The 18,724-nt window shown below is 43.0% G+C and overlaps 1 protein-coding gene across 7 annotated transcripts in view; it reads right to left on the reverse strand.

Annotated features, from left to right (window-relative positions):
• LOC121689366 (B-cell CLL/lymphoma 9 protein-like) overlaps positions 1-18,724 on the reverse strand; it is a 31,881-nt gene that overhangs the window by 8,592 nt on the left and 4,565 nt on the right. For 6 of the 7 annotated variants that reach the window (XM_042069111.1, XM_042069137.1, XM_042069128.1 and 3 more), the window contains exons 2-4: positions 18,434-18,641; positions 6,746-6,830; positions 1,278-1,765 (exon numbers count right to left, since the gene is read on the reverse strand). In XM_042069111.1, the coding sequence (XP_041925045.1) occupies positions 1,278-1,588 (311 nt within the window). In that variant the 5' untranslated portion in view covers positions 1,589-1,765; positions 6,746-6,830; positions 18,434-18,641. Of the gene's footprint in view, positions 1-1,277; positions 1,766-6,745; positions 6,831-9,569; positions 9,673-18,433; positions 18,642-18,724 lie in introns of those variants that run through there. The other variant, XM_042069145.1, reaches the window with a different exon arrangement.

Raw genomic sequence — 18,724 nt, forward strand, 5'->3', positions numbered from 1 at the left:
CTCAGACACAAAGAAACCCAGACAGATACACAAACAATGCTACAAACCACATGGACAGTTGTTGTGGTATGTTGTGAGAGTAAGTTTGTGTGTGTGTGTCAGCTGAGCTTGTGAATATCATGGTGCAGGTTTCAGACCCTTTGGTCTCTTGTGAAATACAGCTCTTTATTTCCATGGAAACCAAATGACACACAGCCTAGGGTTAAAATGACTGAACACACAGAAAGACAAGCACCTGGCAATGTCTTACACAACCCCATTGGTCATATCCTATGGTCTCAGCTAGCATGAGAATCTAATCCCGATTTCTAGAACTGCATTAACTGGCAGACGCAAAGCCACACCACACCCTGAAACACACACACACACAAACCTGCAAACAGACACACACACAGAGAATGGAGAAATCCCCATACCACACCCTACCAACACTAATATACTGAGCCAAGAGCATGCAAACACACACACAGACACACACACAGACACACACACAGGGCAGGAAAGCCTGAGGCATAAGCTAGGTCCTGTGCCAACATGACCTCGAAGAGTGTGTGCGCGCGCGCTCGAGAGAGAGAGACAGAGGGAGAGAGAGAAAGGAGAGAAATAGACAGAATGCGAAAAAAAAAGCTCAAGCTCAGTGGGACCTTGGCAAAGTGCAGACACTTGTTTTTCCACTCGCTCCAGAAACATGAGTCAGCAGCAGCCACAAACCCACTGACCCCCGATCAGTTTTAGAGCCTGCTCAGGAGCACCCAGGACCATTCGTCCGGTGTCCTCAATGACCCCAGAACAGTACACTTGGCACTCAGAGAGCAGCCTCCACATCTTAAACCTAACACTGGAAGAAGAAGAAAAAAAAAAAACTATTTCAGGGAGGCGTGTCTGCCAAAGTCAACATCTATGGGTTCCCTACAGTGAGACAATAACTGGGTGTGTGTGTAAACGTCAGCACACGCACATGCACTTAAACACACACACACACACACACACACACACACTCAAATACAGAAACGTACATGCAGGATCTTTAACAGGACTAAGCACCTTGACAGAAGGGCGAAAAAAATCAGACAGAGGTTCACACACACAGACAAATGGGGGGAATCAAAGAGGAGAATAGGAAAAAGAGAGAAAAAAGAAACTGAAAACGAGAGCTGAGATGAATAGAAAGAAGTGACACAGACCACAGAGAGTGATAGAGAGAGTGAACGAGTGCTAGAGAAGACAGTGCGGATGAGTGTTCAGTGCGGATAAGTGTTCTATGCATCACTACCCACCTTTGAGTATTGGCTGTTGGGGAGTTTCTGACTTTGGGGTTGCTGGAATGCATTGACGGAGATCCCAGGGCAACGATCGGTGGACTTAAGTGCTGGTGCGGGCTGTGGGTGTGCGCGTGGGAGTGCGCGTGCGCCGCGAGGCCCGTGGATTTGGCCCTGCCGGTCCGGGGGCCCGCGCCGGTGCCGGGGCCAAGGCTGCGCCCGTCCTTCCCCTCCTCCCGCTCCTTCCGAGCGCGCTCCCGCTCCTTCTTGCCAAAGTGCGTTGCTGTCGCCGTGGCTGCTGTTGGCCTCTCTTCTTGCACCTCGAGCATATTCTGTGAGTGAATGTCTGTGTGTGTGTGTGTGTGTGTGGGGTGTGGGGTGTGTGTGTGTTTTTGTGTTTGTGTGTGTGAAACTGTATATGCGTGGGGGTGTGTGTGTGTGTGTGGGTGGGTGTGTGCAGGAATGTATGGAGTCTCCCTCAGGAGCTCTTACAACTCTTTGGCACACTAGAAGGAAACACACAGGCACGGAGCAGAAATATTAGACATACACAAGAATAGCGATGAGACACCAGGAGTACTAATGAAAATATTAGAATATTAGAGCATTGTTGTATATGGTAATGAACATTAGATCATGTAGAGATTTTTAAACCAGCCCCAATATTGCACAGTCAACCACAGTTGCCCATCTTTTCAAACAAAACAATGGAAAAAAAATAGAATACACAAGGCTTTTGGAATGGAGCCAAAAATATTAGTGTCCAACTTTTTGTGTGTGTGTGTGTGTGTGTGTGTGTCACCATGGCACCTCTATTTTCTCCCCCAACCCCCATCCTCCAGTTGCAATATGAGAAACCACAATGTCAGATCACATTGTCATCCCAAAAATATTTAGGCATGCTTCCAAAGAACCGAATACTGTAAGCAAAAAGGCCCTTGGAACTCACAGTCAGAGCGACCACAGGAGTTCTACTGAAACGTATTCAAAATACACATATGCATAATGCATTCAACACAAAGCACACACAAAGCAGTCCAAAGCACCGGTACTATCCAGAAACTATAGAGGAACACAACCTCATAGCATCGAAGGATTAGAAAAGCAATTTGGGGCTCTAAACTAGAGATGTATGTTAAGTTTAATTGACAAACAGATCACATATCCTACATGTAACCAACTCATTGGATCATAGCATATTTTATTTTATTTATATTTATATATATATATATATATATATATATATATATATATATATATATATATATAACACGGCTCTTCACAAGACAAGTAGAACGCTCCATTGGCTTGAATGGGATTTCCCAAAGTTCTACGGTAAAATATATTCATGTAATTACCGCTATAAACATATAATTACCGCTGTCAATGGCAACGGGTTTTGTGCTTCTGATACGTCTTCCATATCACTACGCAAGGACTGGAACTTCATTCAAAAGTGAAAGCAAACGGTTGATCAGCTGTGTTCTAAAGAATGTTTGATTCAAGTTCAGCGTGTGTTGATGCGAACTATTTGTTTCTCAGCAAATGCCATGATGAACGGTAACAAATAGGCTAGGCTAGGCTAGGCTAGGCTAGGCTAGGCTAGGCTATGTAGGCTAAAGTCATATCGGAGTTTATTATTTCGTTTTGGCAAGTAGCCGTGAAATAAGCGGGATAATGTATAGAACGCCGGTCATTACTGGAAAAATAAGTCCCTTCAGGGCGGAACAAGACCCCCTCCACTGCCCCCACCCTGTCGGGACTTATTTTCCCAGTAATGACCGGCGTTCTATACATTATCCCTTACATACATATATATATATATATATATATATATATAGGATATCCCTGGACGTTTTCCCAGTGATGTTGGAAAAATGGGCACAATATTTGTCCCAAGTGGCACTGGCCCATTGCTGAGGTTTGACTTGAATTGAAAAGAACATATGAGCTAAATATAACCTGAGCTAGGAATAACTGGTATACTCTCCACCTGTGCAAGGCACATGCTTGAGCTGCCGTAGTGAACAAGAGTAGCTGCAACCATTAGAAAGGCAGGAGGGCCACAGAGATGGAAGAAAGAACAGAACACACCGCACGTTACAATGCAGACATAGATATGGGCCACAGAAGAAGGGTTACGAGTTGAAATGCACAAAAGCCGTTGCCAAAAGACGTTGTCGTGGTTCATTTTCGGCGGTCATTAGAAATCAATATCGAATCTCTAAATGTCGGGGTGGTCCTTTCAATTCAAAGCATTCTGCAGTATCCTGACGCTCAACTGACTGAACAAAAAACAATAAGGTCATGGTAATCAGAAAAAAGGGCTTTGCTTTTCCTTTTCCCCTGTATTGGAAGTTTATCATGTAGCATCAAACCAATGCCAATTGTTAGCCATCTATAAAATGTACACGTTTTGTGGGTAACACACGGCTAGCTAGTGATGTTTTGTGTTTTTTTTTTTTTTTCAATATCCACAACATTGCTAACAGCAGGATGATTTCCTGGCCTAGTAGACTACATGCACGATATGCTTTGGTAAAAGGGTGATGGTGCACACAGGACAAACAATAATGTTTCTACTGTTTACCAAGCTAATCCATGAACCAAAGGATATAGCCCACAGAAACAACCAAGAAACAGGACAAAACACCAGCTCTGTAATTACTATCCAGCCATGAAGAACCCTCTCGATGCTCTATCTAGAATCTTCAGCTTACAGAGAACCCATTAAGATTTCACTAGTTCATACACATCAACTTCAATTCTGGTTGCAGTATTGCAACAGTGTTGCATAATTGCAGTTGCAGTGTTTTTTGTGCATTTAATGTGTATTTTGTGCATCTAATACCATTATAACCATCAATGAGTATTTCATGCCTACGGCAAACACAATCAACATCCCAACATGTTTATCAGTAACAACTAAATCGTTGTTGAGACCTTAAGATCATATCCATAACGTGCATTTCCTGACCCCGGAGGTCAACTGCAAATAATCCATTATGTTTTAATAAAAAGGTGGTTTTTGTTGGTTTGCACCATCATTTCCTCCTCTTTACAAGGATAATCAAGGACGCAACCAACAGATACACTGGAAAACCATTTGATGAGGGTTACATACACTTTGGAGGAAAAGCAATCTCATTTTACAATGCCCCATGGGCCTCCCAATTAAGACATGTACGGAAGTGACAAAATATGTACCCACACTGAGTATTGGAACCGTAATATTAGATGTAGAGAATACCACTGAATTTTACAAAGAACTCTGGCTCAGTGAATACTTAAAACCTGTGAAGAACCTTGGTTCTCAGCAATAGAACTCCATCACCTTCAGCTTTCAGAGAACAAATAAAGAGTATTTGTTCACTGGTTCATACATAATCAATGTCCTATCAAGTGCAAATGTTAGTACAGTGTTTTTTCCGCATTGAACATGGCATTTAATAATCAATGAGTAGTTCCTGCCTATGACGAGTAGTACCAGCATGCCAACACTTTACAACGGTATGCCAGTCCCCCCTCCCTTACCAAAAAACACAGATCATTCCACCAACCAGCCCTCTGAGGTAATATTGAGCTATCACTAGCCCCAAGCATCGCCAGGAAAATGCCAATGATGCCAACCCACAAGCGCCCATGTTTACCCTGGTGTTTCCGTGTGTTTACAATTGCTCCAAAACCCCACCCACCTCACCATCTCAGTCCCCACGCCTCCTCTGTGCCCCACTAATTTTATACACCAGCACGCTCACTAAAGAGAAGCCACGTGACCACAAAAAAAAAAAAAAAAAAAAAAAAAAAAAAAAAAAACACTATTGGAGAACCACAAAACAAAAAACTACTAATTGGCAGAGTTAATCAATCCCACACATCGAAACCACTTCCCCATCATGGACAAACCTGCTTACGCATCTATTCTACAGTCCACGTAATACACCATATCCTTAGCACGACTCCCTGTATCTGTAAGCTTGAATGTAATTCACATACAATAAACACTACCTACTCTCTTATGTACACTGATACATCGAAATCTGTTTATTTACACAGAAAAAAAAAATCCACATAATTATGAAATCTGACTGCTGACTGACAGAGCAAACACATTTATGCAAATCCCATTAGAAATGCAGCTGTGACTCAGTTAAGTCTGTCTGTCTCTCTCGCTCTCTCTGGCGTCAAAGTCGCTCCATTAAGGGCCAAGAATAAGAAACATGTCGAGTAATTTCAATATATAGCGCCTCTTCAACCACAGACAGAAAACTATTTAGTGAACCCAGTTAATGTAGTGCTTAGTGGAAATGGAAACACTGTCATTTTCGATCCCTTTTAAAGGGGGAACAGTACATCACAATAGTAGTCCAAATGCAGTGTTCCATGTTTTTCATCTTGCTTCTGTCCTGTAGGTTTGTCTGCCTCACTTTATCCTTGAGTCTGTGTGCCTCTAGGACATTGGCTCAAACACAGTGATGGCAGAGGTACTTCAGGGACTGCAGAAATGACAGACTTTCAGTTATCCGGACTGGTTCAAGACCGTTTGGGTCTTTGTTTGTCTTTGTACAGCCATTGCCACTTTTCAGTCCTGTGTTACTCCAGCCCATTGCCTGGAGTGTCATTGTGACGGCTAGTTCAGTGGAACATGTAATGACTGATCATTTTTCTGGCTCGTGACTATTCATGACTAAGCCATAACTTGCACCTGAGCACCATTGGCAGCTCTAATGAGGGTTCATATTTGTATTTGATAATAATAATAAAAAAAAAAAGTTTTCACTTTTTTCTCATTTTTAGTTTAACTTGCACACTTGCATTACATAAGGTCTTCACTAAAAACAATACCTGATGTAAACATAAGCTATGTTAGTGTTTATGTTCATGTCAGAGTGGGAGGGAACGAGACCTAGAGAAAGAAAATTAGGAGTAAATTAGATACTGGAGAGGGTGGCATTTGTGGACACAACTTGGAAATGGAGTCGGTGACGTGTGTACGCCACTGATTACGGACTAAATTTAACTCGGTGACGCTGTTTGGCTCATTTTGAGACACACACACACACACACACACACACACTACTCCTGAATGCCAGCCATTTCAAATATTTACTGTGAACTTTTCAACCATTCCACATTCCTCTCACATATACTTCTCTGCCAGAGCTGTCTTTCCATGACACAGTCCTGTGTGTGTGTGTGTGTGTGGGGTCTTCAAACTCTGAATGTCCTTAAAGGAGGGCAATATAATGGCAGTTTGTACAGTGGAAATGCTGTGGAAATAATTGATTGGTTAGAACTGCAGCTGATGGGACAAGCTTTGCCTGTGTGCAAAATAAACTCCACAGCCCATCTCACTCTGCTTGTGTGGAGCGTTTGTGTGTGTGGCCACATTTGGCCTCAGAGAGTTAACAAAAAGGACAGCATATTTGTGTGTGTGTGTGTGTGTGTGTGTGTGTGTGTGTGTGTGTGTGTGTGTATTGACTCACCATCTTCATGTGTCACCGGGATATTGCTGTGGCCATGTCTGTCTGTCTGTGTGTAGGATAAGGACGATGGCAGAGGACCCAAAGCCTGCAAAAGAGACAGACAGCATAGATATTAGTCTGTCTCTCTCACTCATACACACTCACACACACACACACACACACACACACTGGAGACATGGGGAGCAGCACAGTAAATTCTATTTCTTTCCATGCTACTCTGTGTGCTCAGTTGTAATCTGCTTACCGTCTGGCACACAACACCAGGGGGCCATACACTGTGTGTGTGTGTGTGTGTGGCGGGGGTGTCTGTGTGGATCATTAAGGTCAGCGCTCTAATTTCCCCATGATTTCTACTAAGAAGCTGCTCTCTTTGTTTTAGCGGTGGATGCCGTTTTTCAGTCGTGTTTGTCAACACATTCTGCTACTTCCAGTTTTATTTGCACGGTAGCAGCAAATCAATGCGTTCATTTCCATTTTGATTTCAGAATTCCCCTCCACACACACACACACACACACACACACACACACTTCACAAGCAAACAGAGAACCACACTGCTATAGATGAACCAAGTCAGGCAGGTCCCATACAAGATGACCCCTCCCCCCTCCTCTTCAACTGCCCACTTTGAATGGGTCCCCTACTCCTTATTTTGGCAATCCACTGCTGATGGATATTTATGTCTCTTGGGAAACGATGAAACGAGTTTCTGGTTCCGTCATTGGTAAGAACTGCAGTCTGGTACACACAGCACTAAGCCATTACTTCACTCACAGCAACTTTCGGAGCTCTCCCTCACCTCAGCCTCTCTTTCGTACAGAAAATATTCAAAATGGTGACCGTGTGACAAAAGCATATACAAATCACTGATAAGACAAACAAATTCCATCACCACACCAGCCACTACTATGGAGTACTCCACACCAACAACGCTGGATTCTCCCTCCTCTTTGTGTGTGCAATGAGTGTGAGGAATGGCGTCATGAACATCTGCTATGACTCAATGCAACTCTCACTAGCCAAAACCCACTCATCAGCCATACATAATACAGCTATGCGAGTTATTCAGATGAGAACGTGCCTCCTTTGCGTCACCTTCTGACCTGTCTTCATTAAGCCTCAGGCAGCGTCTGGCATTCCATGCCAACCACATCCGATTTTAATTCAAGAGTTACAAGCAAGTTAATCATCCCATAATTGGGTTGGTATAATTGACACAGCCAGTCCCACGCCATCTCTTGGAAAGTGTCTGTGTGTGTGTGGTTTTCATATATTTTGATGATCTCAAATCAATAAAGTAATTAAAGGAGTTTAATGAGTGTGTAGCCCTCTGGGGAGAGGTAGGTTGGTGTGTGCGTGCGTGCGTGCGTGGGGAGGGATGGGGCGATGCAGACAGTTCCTGAACACAGCTCATCAAGCCGCTCCTAAAAACTTCTCTAGCCTTCAGAGATGCTGACGAAGGCTTTGGGCCTCAAAAAAAAAAAGTCTATTTTTTTCCCTATTCAAGAACAGCCACTAGGGACTAAAACTTTTCTATAATGAACACAAGTTTGCCTACCGCACTGTTCTCAAACACACTCTGATGCGCGCTTGCGCACACACACACACACGCAGTCAATCATCCAAGTTAATGATGTCCATGTACCTGCAGGCTTGCTAGAGAGGCACCTCATTATGAGCTGTGTGGCTAACGGTCTTGTTCACAACAGCAGGCCACAGCCAAACCCCAGCTAGCCTCACCTCACTACCTGCACACTCCCACCATGCAACACCTCCCAGAGCCAAACCCCAGCTAGCCTCACCTCACCACCTGCACACTCCCACCATGCAACACCTCCCAGAGCCAAACCCCAGCTAGCCTCACCTCACCACCTGCACACTCCCACCATGCAACACCTCCCAGAGCCAAACCCCAGCTAGCCTCACCTCACCACCTGCACACTCCCACCATGCAACACCTCCCAGACCGGGGATCCATACTTTCCCCTCACGCCGAACACACCCCGATCACCATCAGCCGCAACCAACCGCTGACAGACAGCTAGGATGCAGGACTCACAATAAGATAAATTACTTGTGAAATCTCACCGAACCCACAACTTTTTGGGCTACATGCTAGCCCAGCTCCTTAGCCACTCCACTACCACCGCCCAACTGCTGTTGATGAAGCCAGCAGATGTGGCTCATAGAGTGGAGTAGCCAACTCCAAGCACCCAGGCTCAGCGCACAGTCAGTGGAGGGCCCACAGCCATGTTTTAGCATAAGGCACTAGTCCAGCAGGGACTACAATGCAATTTGGCACACAGCTCTACAGCTCTGGTTGAGGAGGTCAGTCCAGTTTGGATTTAGTGGGTCAAACTGTACATGCTAACAGGACTATGAAGCCGCTCATGACAGGTTCTCTTCAGAACCCATGGCAGGGTCCTCGGCCAACTCTTTACGGTAAGGAACACTTTTCAACCACTGAGTAGCCTCTTGGCCAACAATCCATGCCTGTTGAGAGGAAAAGGTTTCACTCCCCGCGTAAGTATGTGGGGACAAATGAATGCATTCACTGGCCTGTGAGCAGTTCTTTATAAAAATGCCTTCAGAATGACTGCAGGTGAATGTAAATAAGTAGAACCACATATTTATGCAAATGGGAACCACAGTCAAACAGGCACGCCTAAAGAAAACATGAACCTCGACACATCCGGCGTGCCAGCTTCTCAACACCTGAAGTAGGATTGACATCGAGGTAGCGTCCATCCAATGCAACTGTCAATCAACCAAGAGTGGAGTACAGGAGGGATGGGTTTCCCCACACACACACACACACACACACACCTGTCTCTCCAGGAGAAGACAACTTCATTTCCGTCAGACACGCTGGCAGTTGAACACCTCAGCATACGCATCAAAGAGAAGAGGGAGAGAGGGAGGGAGAGAGAGAGGAAGAGAGAAAGATGTGATGAGATGAAAGGGAGGGGCTGGATGAGGCAGTCACGTCTGGCGAGGGAGGAGTCGTGTCAAGCTTTGATTTTAATCTCGTGGAGCCACCACACATCACATCACACGGGGTGTGTGTGAGATCATGCAACACACAGCAAGATGTCTTCGCAAGAATCGCAAGCAAACACACACACACACACACACACAACCATGAAGAGCACATAAGCAGTCTGTCCCGATGTTACCCTGAATTGGCTGTGTGCTGAACATTCCACTGGAATGACACGGCCCGTTTAAATGGCCTGGCACAGAGCAAAGAGTGTGTGTGTGTGTGTGTGTGTGTGTGTGTGTGTGTGTGTGAGAGAGAGAGTGAGAAAGAGCCTTGCATGGCAGCCAGCGCTGACACAGCCAGCGGGTGGGGGTGGAAGTGGGGGAGGGACGTTGGCACGGTAACACACTGGCCTAGGCACCACAGTGATGCTTCAGAAAACAAGCACCAAACGCAGTCCTCTCGCCCTTTCTCTGCCTCACACTTACACACACACACACACAGTTTCACTCACTTACCCTCACACACGCAAATATATTCATTCAGTCTCAAACACATATCCCATATATATACACAAACAAACACGTCAATCCAGGATGGGGTTAACCCTACTGTCATCAAACAAGCAGATCAGGAAGACCCAGGAGGGGAGACAGGAGAAAGGAATAAGGGGGGGGCAGGGATGAGGGAGAGAGAGAGATGAAGGAGAGAGGGGAAAGAGAGGGGGGGTAAGTAGGCTGGTGAGGGGGGCTGGACGAGGAGGGGGGTGAGGGGCAGACGTGTCTGCCAGTTGGTAGAGTGTGTGAGGAAACATGGAGAGCGTTTCCCAGCGTCTCTGGTTTGGCTCCTGCGCTCAGAAGGGTGCGAGACGGACTGACCCGCCAGCTTTTACAGACTCAACGTGTCGGCAGGAGAGGAGAGGAGAGACAGGCAGCCATTCAGAAAACACACGAGTCTCCAACACAGACATCCCCTACTGGGGATAGATGGGAGCATGAACGTGAACACCAAAAGCAGTGAGCAAAATCTGACATTTTGTCTCTCTGACGTTTAGCTTGAAGTGGGATCAGCTAAGGACAATTCATGAATCTGTGCCTTTCACAACGGAAGCAACAGGAGACAAGATGGATTTTTCAAACGCCTGACAGATAGTGAGGAAATACAGACAAAGAGATCAAAAAGAGTGAATGCTCACCTCCAACTGGCTGGCTGGCTGGAAAATGACTATAGACCCTTTTAACAATCAAAACAAAAACAATGCTTGAACGTTCTATTTGGGCCCCAATCTACTTCCTCTGCATTAACAACATATGGAATGTTCAAAAGGAAGTCTTGTGGGGCCAACTATGATGCGGATAATGGAACTCTTGAAAGGGTCTATAAGACAGGGGAAAGACATAGAGCACGCAAAAATATGGATAGAGTAAAAAGGGAGGACTTTAGAAGATTTACACCAATGGCGAGAGAAGAAAAGGGAGCTCTGAGAGAGAGCGAGAGAGAGGGAGGGAGACGGGGATCGAGCAGTGCCAGATTAGCAGCGCCCATTTAACCCAATTCCCTTACATCTGTGCCACAGGCAGATGGCCCAGCGCACTGTGGGATGTCACTGGGGGTCGCCGCCAGGTCATCTGGACAGTGGCGTAAGCGAGAGGATGCCACAGCAGGCAGCGGGGGCACCTAATGCCAACAGGACCTGCTTTCCTGCCACACCAAACACCACCACCACCACACTGCCATGCCAAGAGTCAGCCCATAGACCCCGAGCAGGATTTCTTTGAAGCATAAGCCACCATAACTATAACAACCACAACATTCTCATAATTTTCAGTGACCGAACTGACTGTGTTCTGGTGCAGGAGAGAATAGAAAGAGAGCAGTTTTGGAATCATACATGTGTATTAATTCATCACAGAACACAGACACTTGTGGGAAATAATAAAATAAACTTCAATGTTAGAATACCTTGCTGTGATCCAGGCCTACGTGCTTTACAGATAAAATGTTAATAAAATTCATCTACTGGTGCACCCTGGCAGCTCCCAGGACACCAGGCCTAGTTTAACTTGAGCAAATCTCCACAGGCCTTCTCCCAGAGGCATCTTGCCGTTCGCAAGAGCCACAGTGCTATTGGTACAACACTAGAACTGGCAGTGCAGGTACACTCATTGATAGGCATCTACATACAATGTCAGGAATGCACAAGTTTGGTCTAAACTGAAAGAGGAAAACAATAGCAAATAACCTGCATGAACCCACACTAACCTATTAGCAAATTTGAATTTGCTCTGCAGATCAGTCTGGAAAGCAGGGTATCTGCACATTTTCCAAGTGCAAATGTAAAGACTTTTAAGACCTTTTCAAGACATCTAAATGGAAAAATGAAGACTATACCACGGCAAAAAGATACATACGACAACTTAAAACTGTTTTATGCAATATTTTTTTTTCTACTAATTTTAACCCCTACCCCATTTAGGATGTCTACAGAAGTTACCAAATATATTTTGGCGAAAGAAAAATAATTGTGTGTGAATTACCTTTACAGCTATGAATGCCCAATTTTAGGGTCTGGGCTGCTTGCTTTTGAAGTTGGCTGTACATATTTGGTTGTGCTTACTGGCTTTTTTTTCAAAGTTAGACTAAGCTATTTAAATATTTTAATAGGTCTACTTTATATAATTTACTATGTACATCTATTGTCCCATATGCAGCACAGCAAATTAAAGTTAATCCACTGCTTTACATTTTGCATACCAGTTTATCTAAACCAATCAAAGCTTGACTGAAACATTGTAAAACCATTGACTTGTTTTAAATTAATTAAGAGACCGATCCTCCTGGCATTATCCTACTGAAAGCTGCTGGTTTCATCTTAAGCACGCACGTATTATGGACGCATGTTTTTTTTTTTTTTTTTTTTTTTTTTTTTATGTAGCCAGTCCCGACATTCAAAAAATATGCGGTTACATTTCACAACTTTTGCGAAGTAGACCTACTGGGAAACGCTGGCAAGCAAGCTGCTGACAGATATTACAGGTATTATAACTTACAGATATTTTCTTCTCTAGGCTATGCCAGCAACAACCGCTGGAAAGATGCAAACATATCAAAAACATATATGACAGAAGCACTGCGCATAATTTGACCAGCAGTCTTCGCGTCCATAGTTTGTGAAACAATGCTGCGTCTGAGCAAAGATTCTAGATGCCCAGCGCAACTTCAAAAAGGAGGACAAATGAGCGTCGAACAGGGCTTTTAAAAGCCATATGTCCGGCCTAAATTCGAACGTATGGCCACCCTATCGCTAACTGGCTTACCAACTCTTCCGTTTTCACACCTTTAACAACACCCGTGAAAAACATCTTCACTCTGCAATCACTACACTTCCTCCCGTAGCCGTATAGTCAATGCAATTGCGTTGTAGGCTAAATACACGAAACCGGATGGAAACATTTCACTCGCTCTCTTGCACTCGCTCACTTGATGGCGGTCCCATACGCAAATTGAATACCTCCCTTTCGAAAATTCAAGACATCCCACACAATTTAAGACTTTTTAAGGCCTTAAAAACCGAAAGTTATTCAAGACTTTTTAAGGATCCGCTGGAACCCTGGAAAGGAGCTCATTGACGTCCGTTTCCAAATCACCAAAAACCCAGCAACGTAGTATTTCTTTGGAATTGATTAAACAACTGAATTTGTTTATTCATTTACAAGAAAGATGTGTTTGCTGCACTTCAGAAACTACTTGATAAGTTTAATGCACCAATTTAAGTTTAATTTCACTGCTGGTTACTTCCCTGGATGTTTAGAAATGGACGTCAGTGGGATACTTTCCAGACGGACCTGCAAATTCAAATTTGATAACAGGTTCGTCTGGGTTCACCCACGCTAAAAAGCAAGCACAATGCCATCACATAAGCCTCATTAGCTTCCTGTGCTCAGTAACAACTCATGTCTTCAGTATTATATCTGAACTTAGTAGTATTCAAAAGACATCAGGGTACCCAAAAGCACATAATGATTAAATGAATAATGTATCTCAAATACCAACATATGATTATTCAATGGATATCTAGTTCTCTGATACAACAATGTGAACACAACATTAGGATAATGCTTTGACATTCATATTATATTCCTGAGACAACCCTGTTGGGTGTCAGAAAGATGTCTGATTGCAACTATGAAATGCCAAATGTCTCACAAAGGTGACCTTCACAGAAACATTCCTATAATTTCAATTTACCACAGAGCGCCTCATGACAAATAAATTAATCACGTCCATCTAAAGAACAAGGTACCAAGCTGCTATTAATGTTGTCCCACAAATTATTACATCAGCTGCCTGTCATACCAACCCACTACAGCATGTACCAGCCTTCAACCACATCACTGAATGTTCCCCATACTCACTGCCAATCTGTATGCATTTAATGGATTCCTCATGCCTATTAGACCAGCTATACCTCCAGGTATCTATGTCAAATTAAAATCACTTAAATGTGACTGTGCTTGGAATGGTAGCCATGGCCACCAATATCCCTTACTAAACAATCTCCAAATACAATATAATTCAAAAGGGTAGCTACCTTCTCACTTTCAAATATTGCTTGTTTGGTTTCACAACTAGTTTATATGCATGCAGTCAGTGATCAGAACTGAAGCTCTTATAGTACTCACGGATTGTGAGCTCAATGATAAATTAATACATTGCACCTCTAGACTTGGCAGCTTGGGTGTCACGCTTTTACAACAACCTTTACTCAATATTACTTAAGACTCCATCAACAAAAGGATCATGAATAAAGCTTTGTAGAGCTATTCGATGCCCTCAGGGCATCACACATTTGATTGCATTCCATTACAGTTTTGTGCTCCTTGTGCTACACAATGACCCATTATTCAGACCAAATATGTCTCTTTTTTAACACACTGCTGCAGAAATACCAGCCTAAATATTATTCCTTAGAAAAAAGTAATACTGGCATTATGCCAACCCTGGAGATCACAATCTGAATAGTAACTCTTAAAAGACACGCTGTGCGCAATATTAGCATTTTTCACAAACATAGCACCCATAGCAGCATACCCATACCTCTGAATGGGCACTGCTAACGCAAAATAATTGGCAGGCAGGGATGCCCATCTCCTTAGAAGTTAGCAGGCCCACGAGATTTTTTTATCCCCCCTTAGAGCGTCCATTTTCTTAATTGCTTTCAGAGTGCCAAAGACAGCTATCGTTAGTATTCCAAGTCACCGTCAAAGCAGCAACAAATAATAAAAAAAAAATCAAAACAGGACCCCACTTTGAAAAGATGTGGATAGCCTACAAACCGCCCATTCCTTCATTACAGATAAATACAGGGGACGATCACTGACTGGAAAGAAGTTAAAAAAAAAAAATAAAAAAAAAAAACAACACTTGTTGAGGGATGTAGAGCTAACCAAAGGTTACCATAAGGTTAAAATTATTACCTCAACCTATTCTTGCACTGACAGTTTTTTATATTACCTTGTCTACATTATACTTTACTCTCTTATTTGTCCATATTATGTATGCTGGTCTCTAGACCTTATTCTTGTACTGTTGGACTACTTTTTGCACCTTCACCATGACACTCACCATCTTGAGCACCTTACCATGCACACAGAACTACAGGACTACTGTTGGACTACTTTTTGCCCCTTCACCATGACACTCACTCTCTTGAGCACCTCACCATGCACACAGAACTACAGGCCAGTCCCGGCCCTGTCACTGCAAGCGTCTCATGCTTGATCACCCTAAAGCACACTGTGGATTTTTTTTATTTAATTTATATAGTATATTTAGTATTTAGTTTTGTTAGTTTTCTTTATCTTCTACGGTCTCTATTGTACAGTGGAGTTATATGTTTATACTTATATTTAACATTTCTGCTGTAAGTGCATGTTGTGTGTGATGTCTGTATGCTACTGAGACCTTGAATTTCCCCTGGGGATCAATAAAGTATCTATCTATCTATCTATCTATCTATCTATCTATCTATCTATGACTGCAATAACTACTGACAGTAATACAAACGGGTTAGAGTTGAAGAGAAGTTGAACATTTGCACAGTGATATGTTCAGTCTTGAATCAATCCACACAGAGCAGTAACAAACTCACCCCAAATAAGTCAACGCCGGGCGAAAGGTATGCAGTTAGAGAACAGCAGACTAAAGATCAACAATATGAGATGTTCCTATACAATAGTTGCGATGAACATCTCATCTGATCAATAAACAATACTTCAGTGAAGTTATTCATGAGAATCCAAGTGAGACACTTTTGTTAAGATGAAAGCATCACCAACCTCACCACCACAGCCACACAAGACGACATGCCACTTAATCTGTTCTCGAGAACCTGACTCAAGAGTTTGTAATCATTTCCGAGGGGCCTGACATTAAAGTTCCTCTAAACAAAGTGTTTGCATCACAGACAAAGAATGAACACGATGGTCAACTCAGCCCTTAACCTTAAATGTATAAGCCCCGATGAGCAGTATTGTACCAAAGGTAAGGAGCTAACCACTTCATTCTTGAATATGCTCCCGCAAACACTGTTATGTTTAGGTCTGTGCACACAAGTGAACATGACAAATTTTGTCACTAGGAAGATCTGCCAAGACAGTCCACATAGCCGCACAATGTTGTGTCAGACTTGTGGTCACGGACTGCGCATGTGCATGCAGGTTCTGAAGGGTCAACAGAAAACAAAATGCAGTTGCACAGTTTATTCATTTAGCAGACCAAAGCAACTTAGACAGACATTTTCATTAGTATGTTTGCTCGCTGTGAATAAATCTACTGGACGTTAGCTGATAAGATAAGAGTTTCGTTTAGTTCATGCTTCAGTGAATCACAGCAAACCATTCTAAAGGGCCAGTTGAAACTACAGACTTTATATAATATAATATAATATAATATATATATTTTTTTTTATTTTTTTTTTATAAAACAGTATTTGCTGTAGATTTACACAGCATATCGAGATATTATCTCAAACACTGTGATTGAGTTATTGAACTTCTGTTCTGAAAAAAGTGTCCGCAACAGCAAAACTATTATACTTCAGCCCTTAAAAAGTAAGTTCTTGAAAAATACCTAAATATTATTCCTTAGAAAAAAGTAATACTGGTATTATGCCAGTTACAAGTTCAGATTTTGTATGCAACTCACAAATTGTAGCAATGCAGCTTTTACGCAACTTCTTGCTCTTAAAATGTTCCATTCATGACTTTGACTGTGGAAACAGCTTCACCAAGTACCAAATTCCTTTACAACACATGATTGTTTCCTATTTTTAAAGCACCGTCTGTCTACAGAATCTGTGACATACACTGTCAACTACATTAATGTTTCTGTATTTTAAAAAGCAGAGAAAGCAAAGTATTCAAAATACTTAAAAGCATTTAAAAGCAGATGATCTGCAAAAACAGACATCCATTAAAATAAAAGTATTCCATTATGCCATAAGTAGCCTCTAATTTGTCAACTTCATTTAATGCACATATTCCACATACTGTAGTTAGTCACATATACTGACCAACAGTCACTGACCACAGACCACTGCAGGAGGGAATTACACTTTTACACAAAAACAACCCACACAGGATCATCACTATAAGCAAAAACTTTAGTGCCTCTAAGCCTCTTAGCATCAATGGCTAATTCACCGTTCTTGTCCTGAAAACACTTATGCCATTCCACTAGTAATGTATAAGCTTACTTCCCTCTCAAGACTCTACTAGGCAGTCAAGCCATTTGTTGTGCCACAATAAACCTTTCTACCACTACAGAATGGTTTTACCGCCATTTCCCTCCAAAGGCATCTAAAATCATTGACACAAAAAATATTTTGCTTCAGAATTCATGACAGTTTATGCTGCTTCTCTACTGTATTTTTGGGTCTTTTTTTTGGAAGTACCAAAAATGAACTCCATAGTAACTGACCAAGAGTCACAGATACTGCAGGAAGGAAATTACATTTTTACACAAAAAAACCCACACAGGATCATTACTTTAAGCAAAACTTTAGTGCCTCTAAGAAAGACGGTCATTCTTCAGGAAATGAGTTGAGTGTCGCCTTCACTATGTGCGTGAGAAACAGAGACCACACTGGGGGCCTTTGAGGCACTGTAAAACATGCTGCACAGTCGGCTGAACAGAACTTCTCTCTGTCTACAAAGTGTCAGTAAACTGGAATGTTATCAGGGAGAGATAGAGTTTGTGTGTCCAAGCTTGTGCATGTATGTGTGTGTGTGTGTGTGTGTGTGTGTGTGTGTATACACACGGAATGAGTCATTCACCCGGGGAAAGACTGGTTCTTTCTGTGCGTCACTGTCTGTTCAGCCAACATTCCTTCGCATTGTCTTTATTTTGTTGTGTGATGTATAAAATGCTGCCTGTGCAAAGACACAGAGACAAACAGCCAAACGCATGCAATAACCCACATGCAGTCAGCTGAAACAAGGATTCATTAAGTCAGCTGCGCAGTGCACTGCCAGTTATAGTTGTTAAGACATACTAGACATACATGTGTGACTCTCCACAACACTGCTAGCACTCACACTTCACACGGCCACAGACTAACACACACATTATGTAGATATCAGTGTATGACCACATCAGAAAGACACTAAGAAAGTGAGCTCTCGCTCGCTTTCAGTTACTGAGGTCTTACCTCAAATGATCCCCTGAACTCCAAGGCGGTCTGTTCTGCTCCTCATCAGTGGCATTGGCCAACCGGTCCCCTTGATCACCACAGTTCACCTTTCTCCACACTTGTGACGTAAGCCAACGTACAGGCGGGCAATAAAGATTGGGGGTATAACAAAAAAAAAAAAACTACAAATCCCAGAATGAGCCGGTCAAGGTATCCAATCACAAACCTGGCAAGAGAGGGGGAGAGGAAAGGTAAACACAGAGAAAGTGTTGAGCAGGTTTCTTAAACCCACTGACACAAACAACTGTA

The sequence above is a fragment of the Alosa sapidissima genome, chromosome 2 (assembly GCF_018492685.1).
Source record: "Alosa sapidissima isolate fAloSap1 chromosome 2, fAloSap1.pri, whole genome shotgun sequence".
Taxonomy (NCBI): Eukaryota; Metazoa; Chordata; class Actinopteri; order Clupeiformes; family Clupeidae; genus Alosa; species Alosa sapidissima.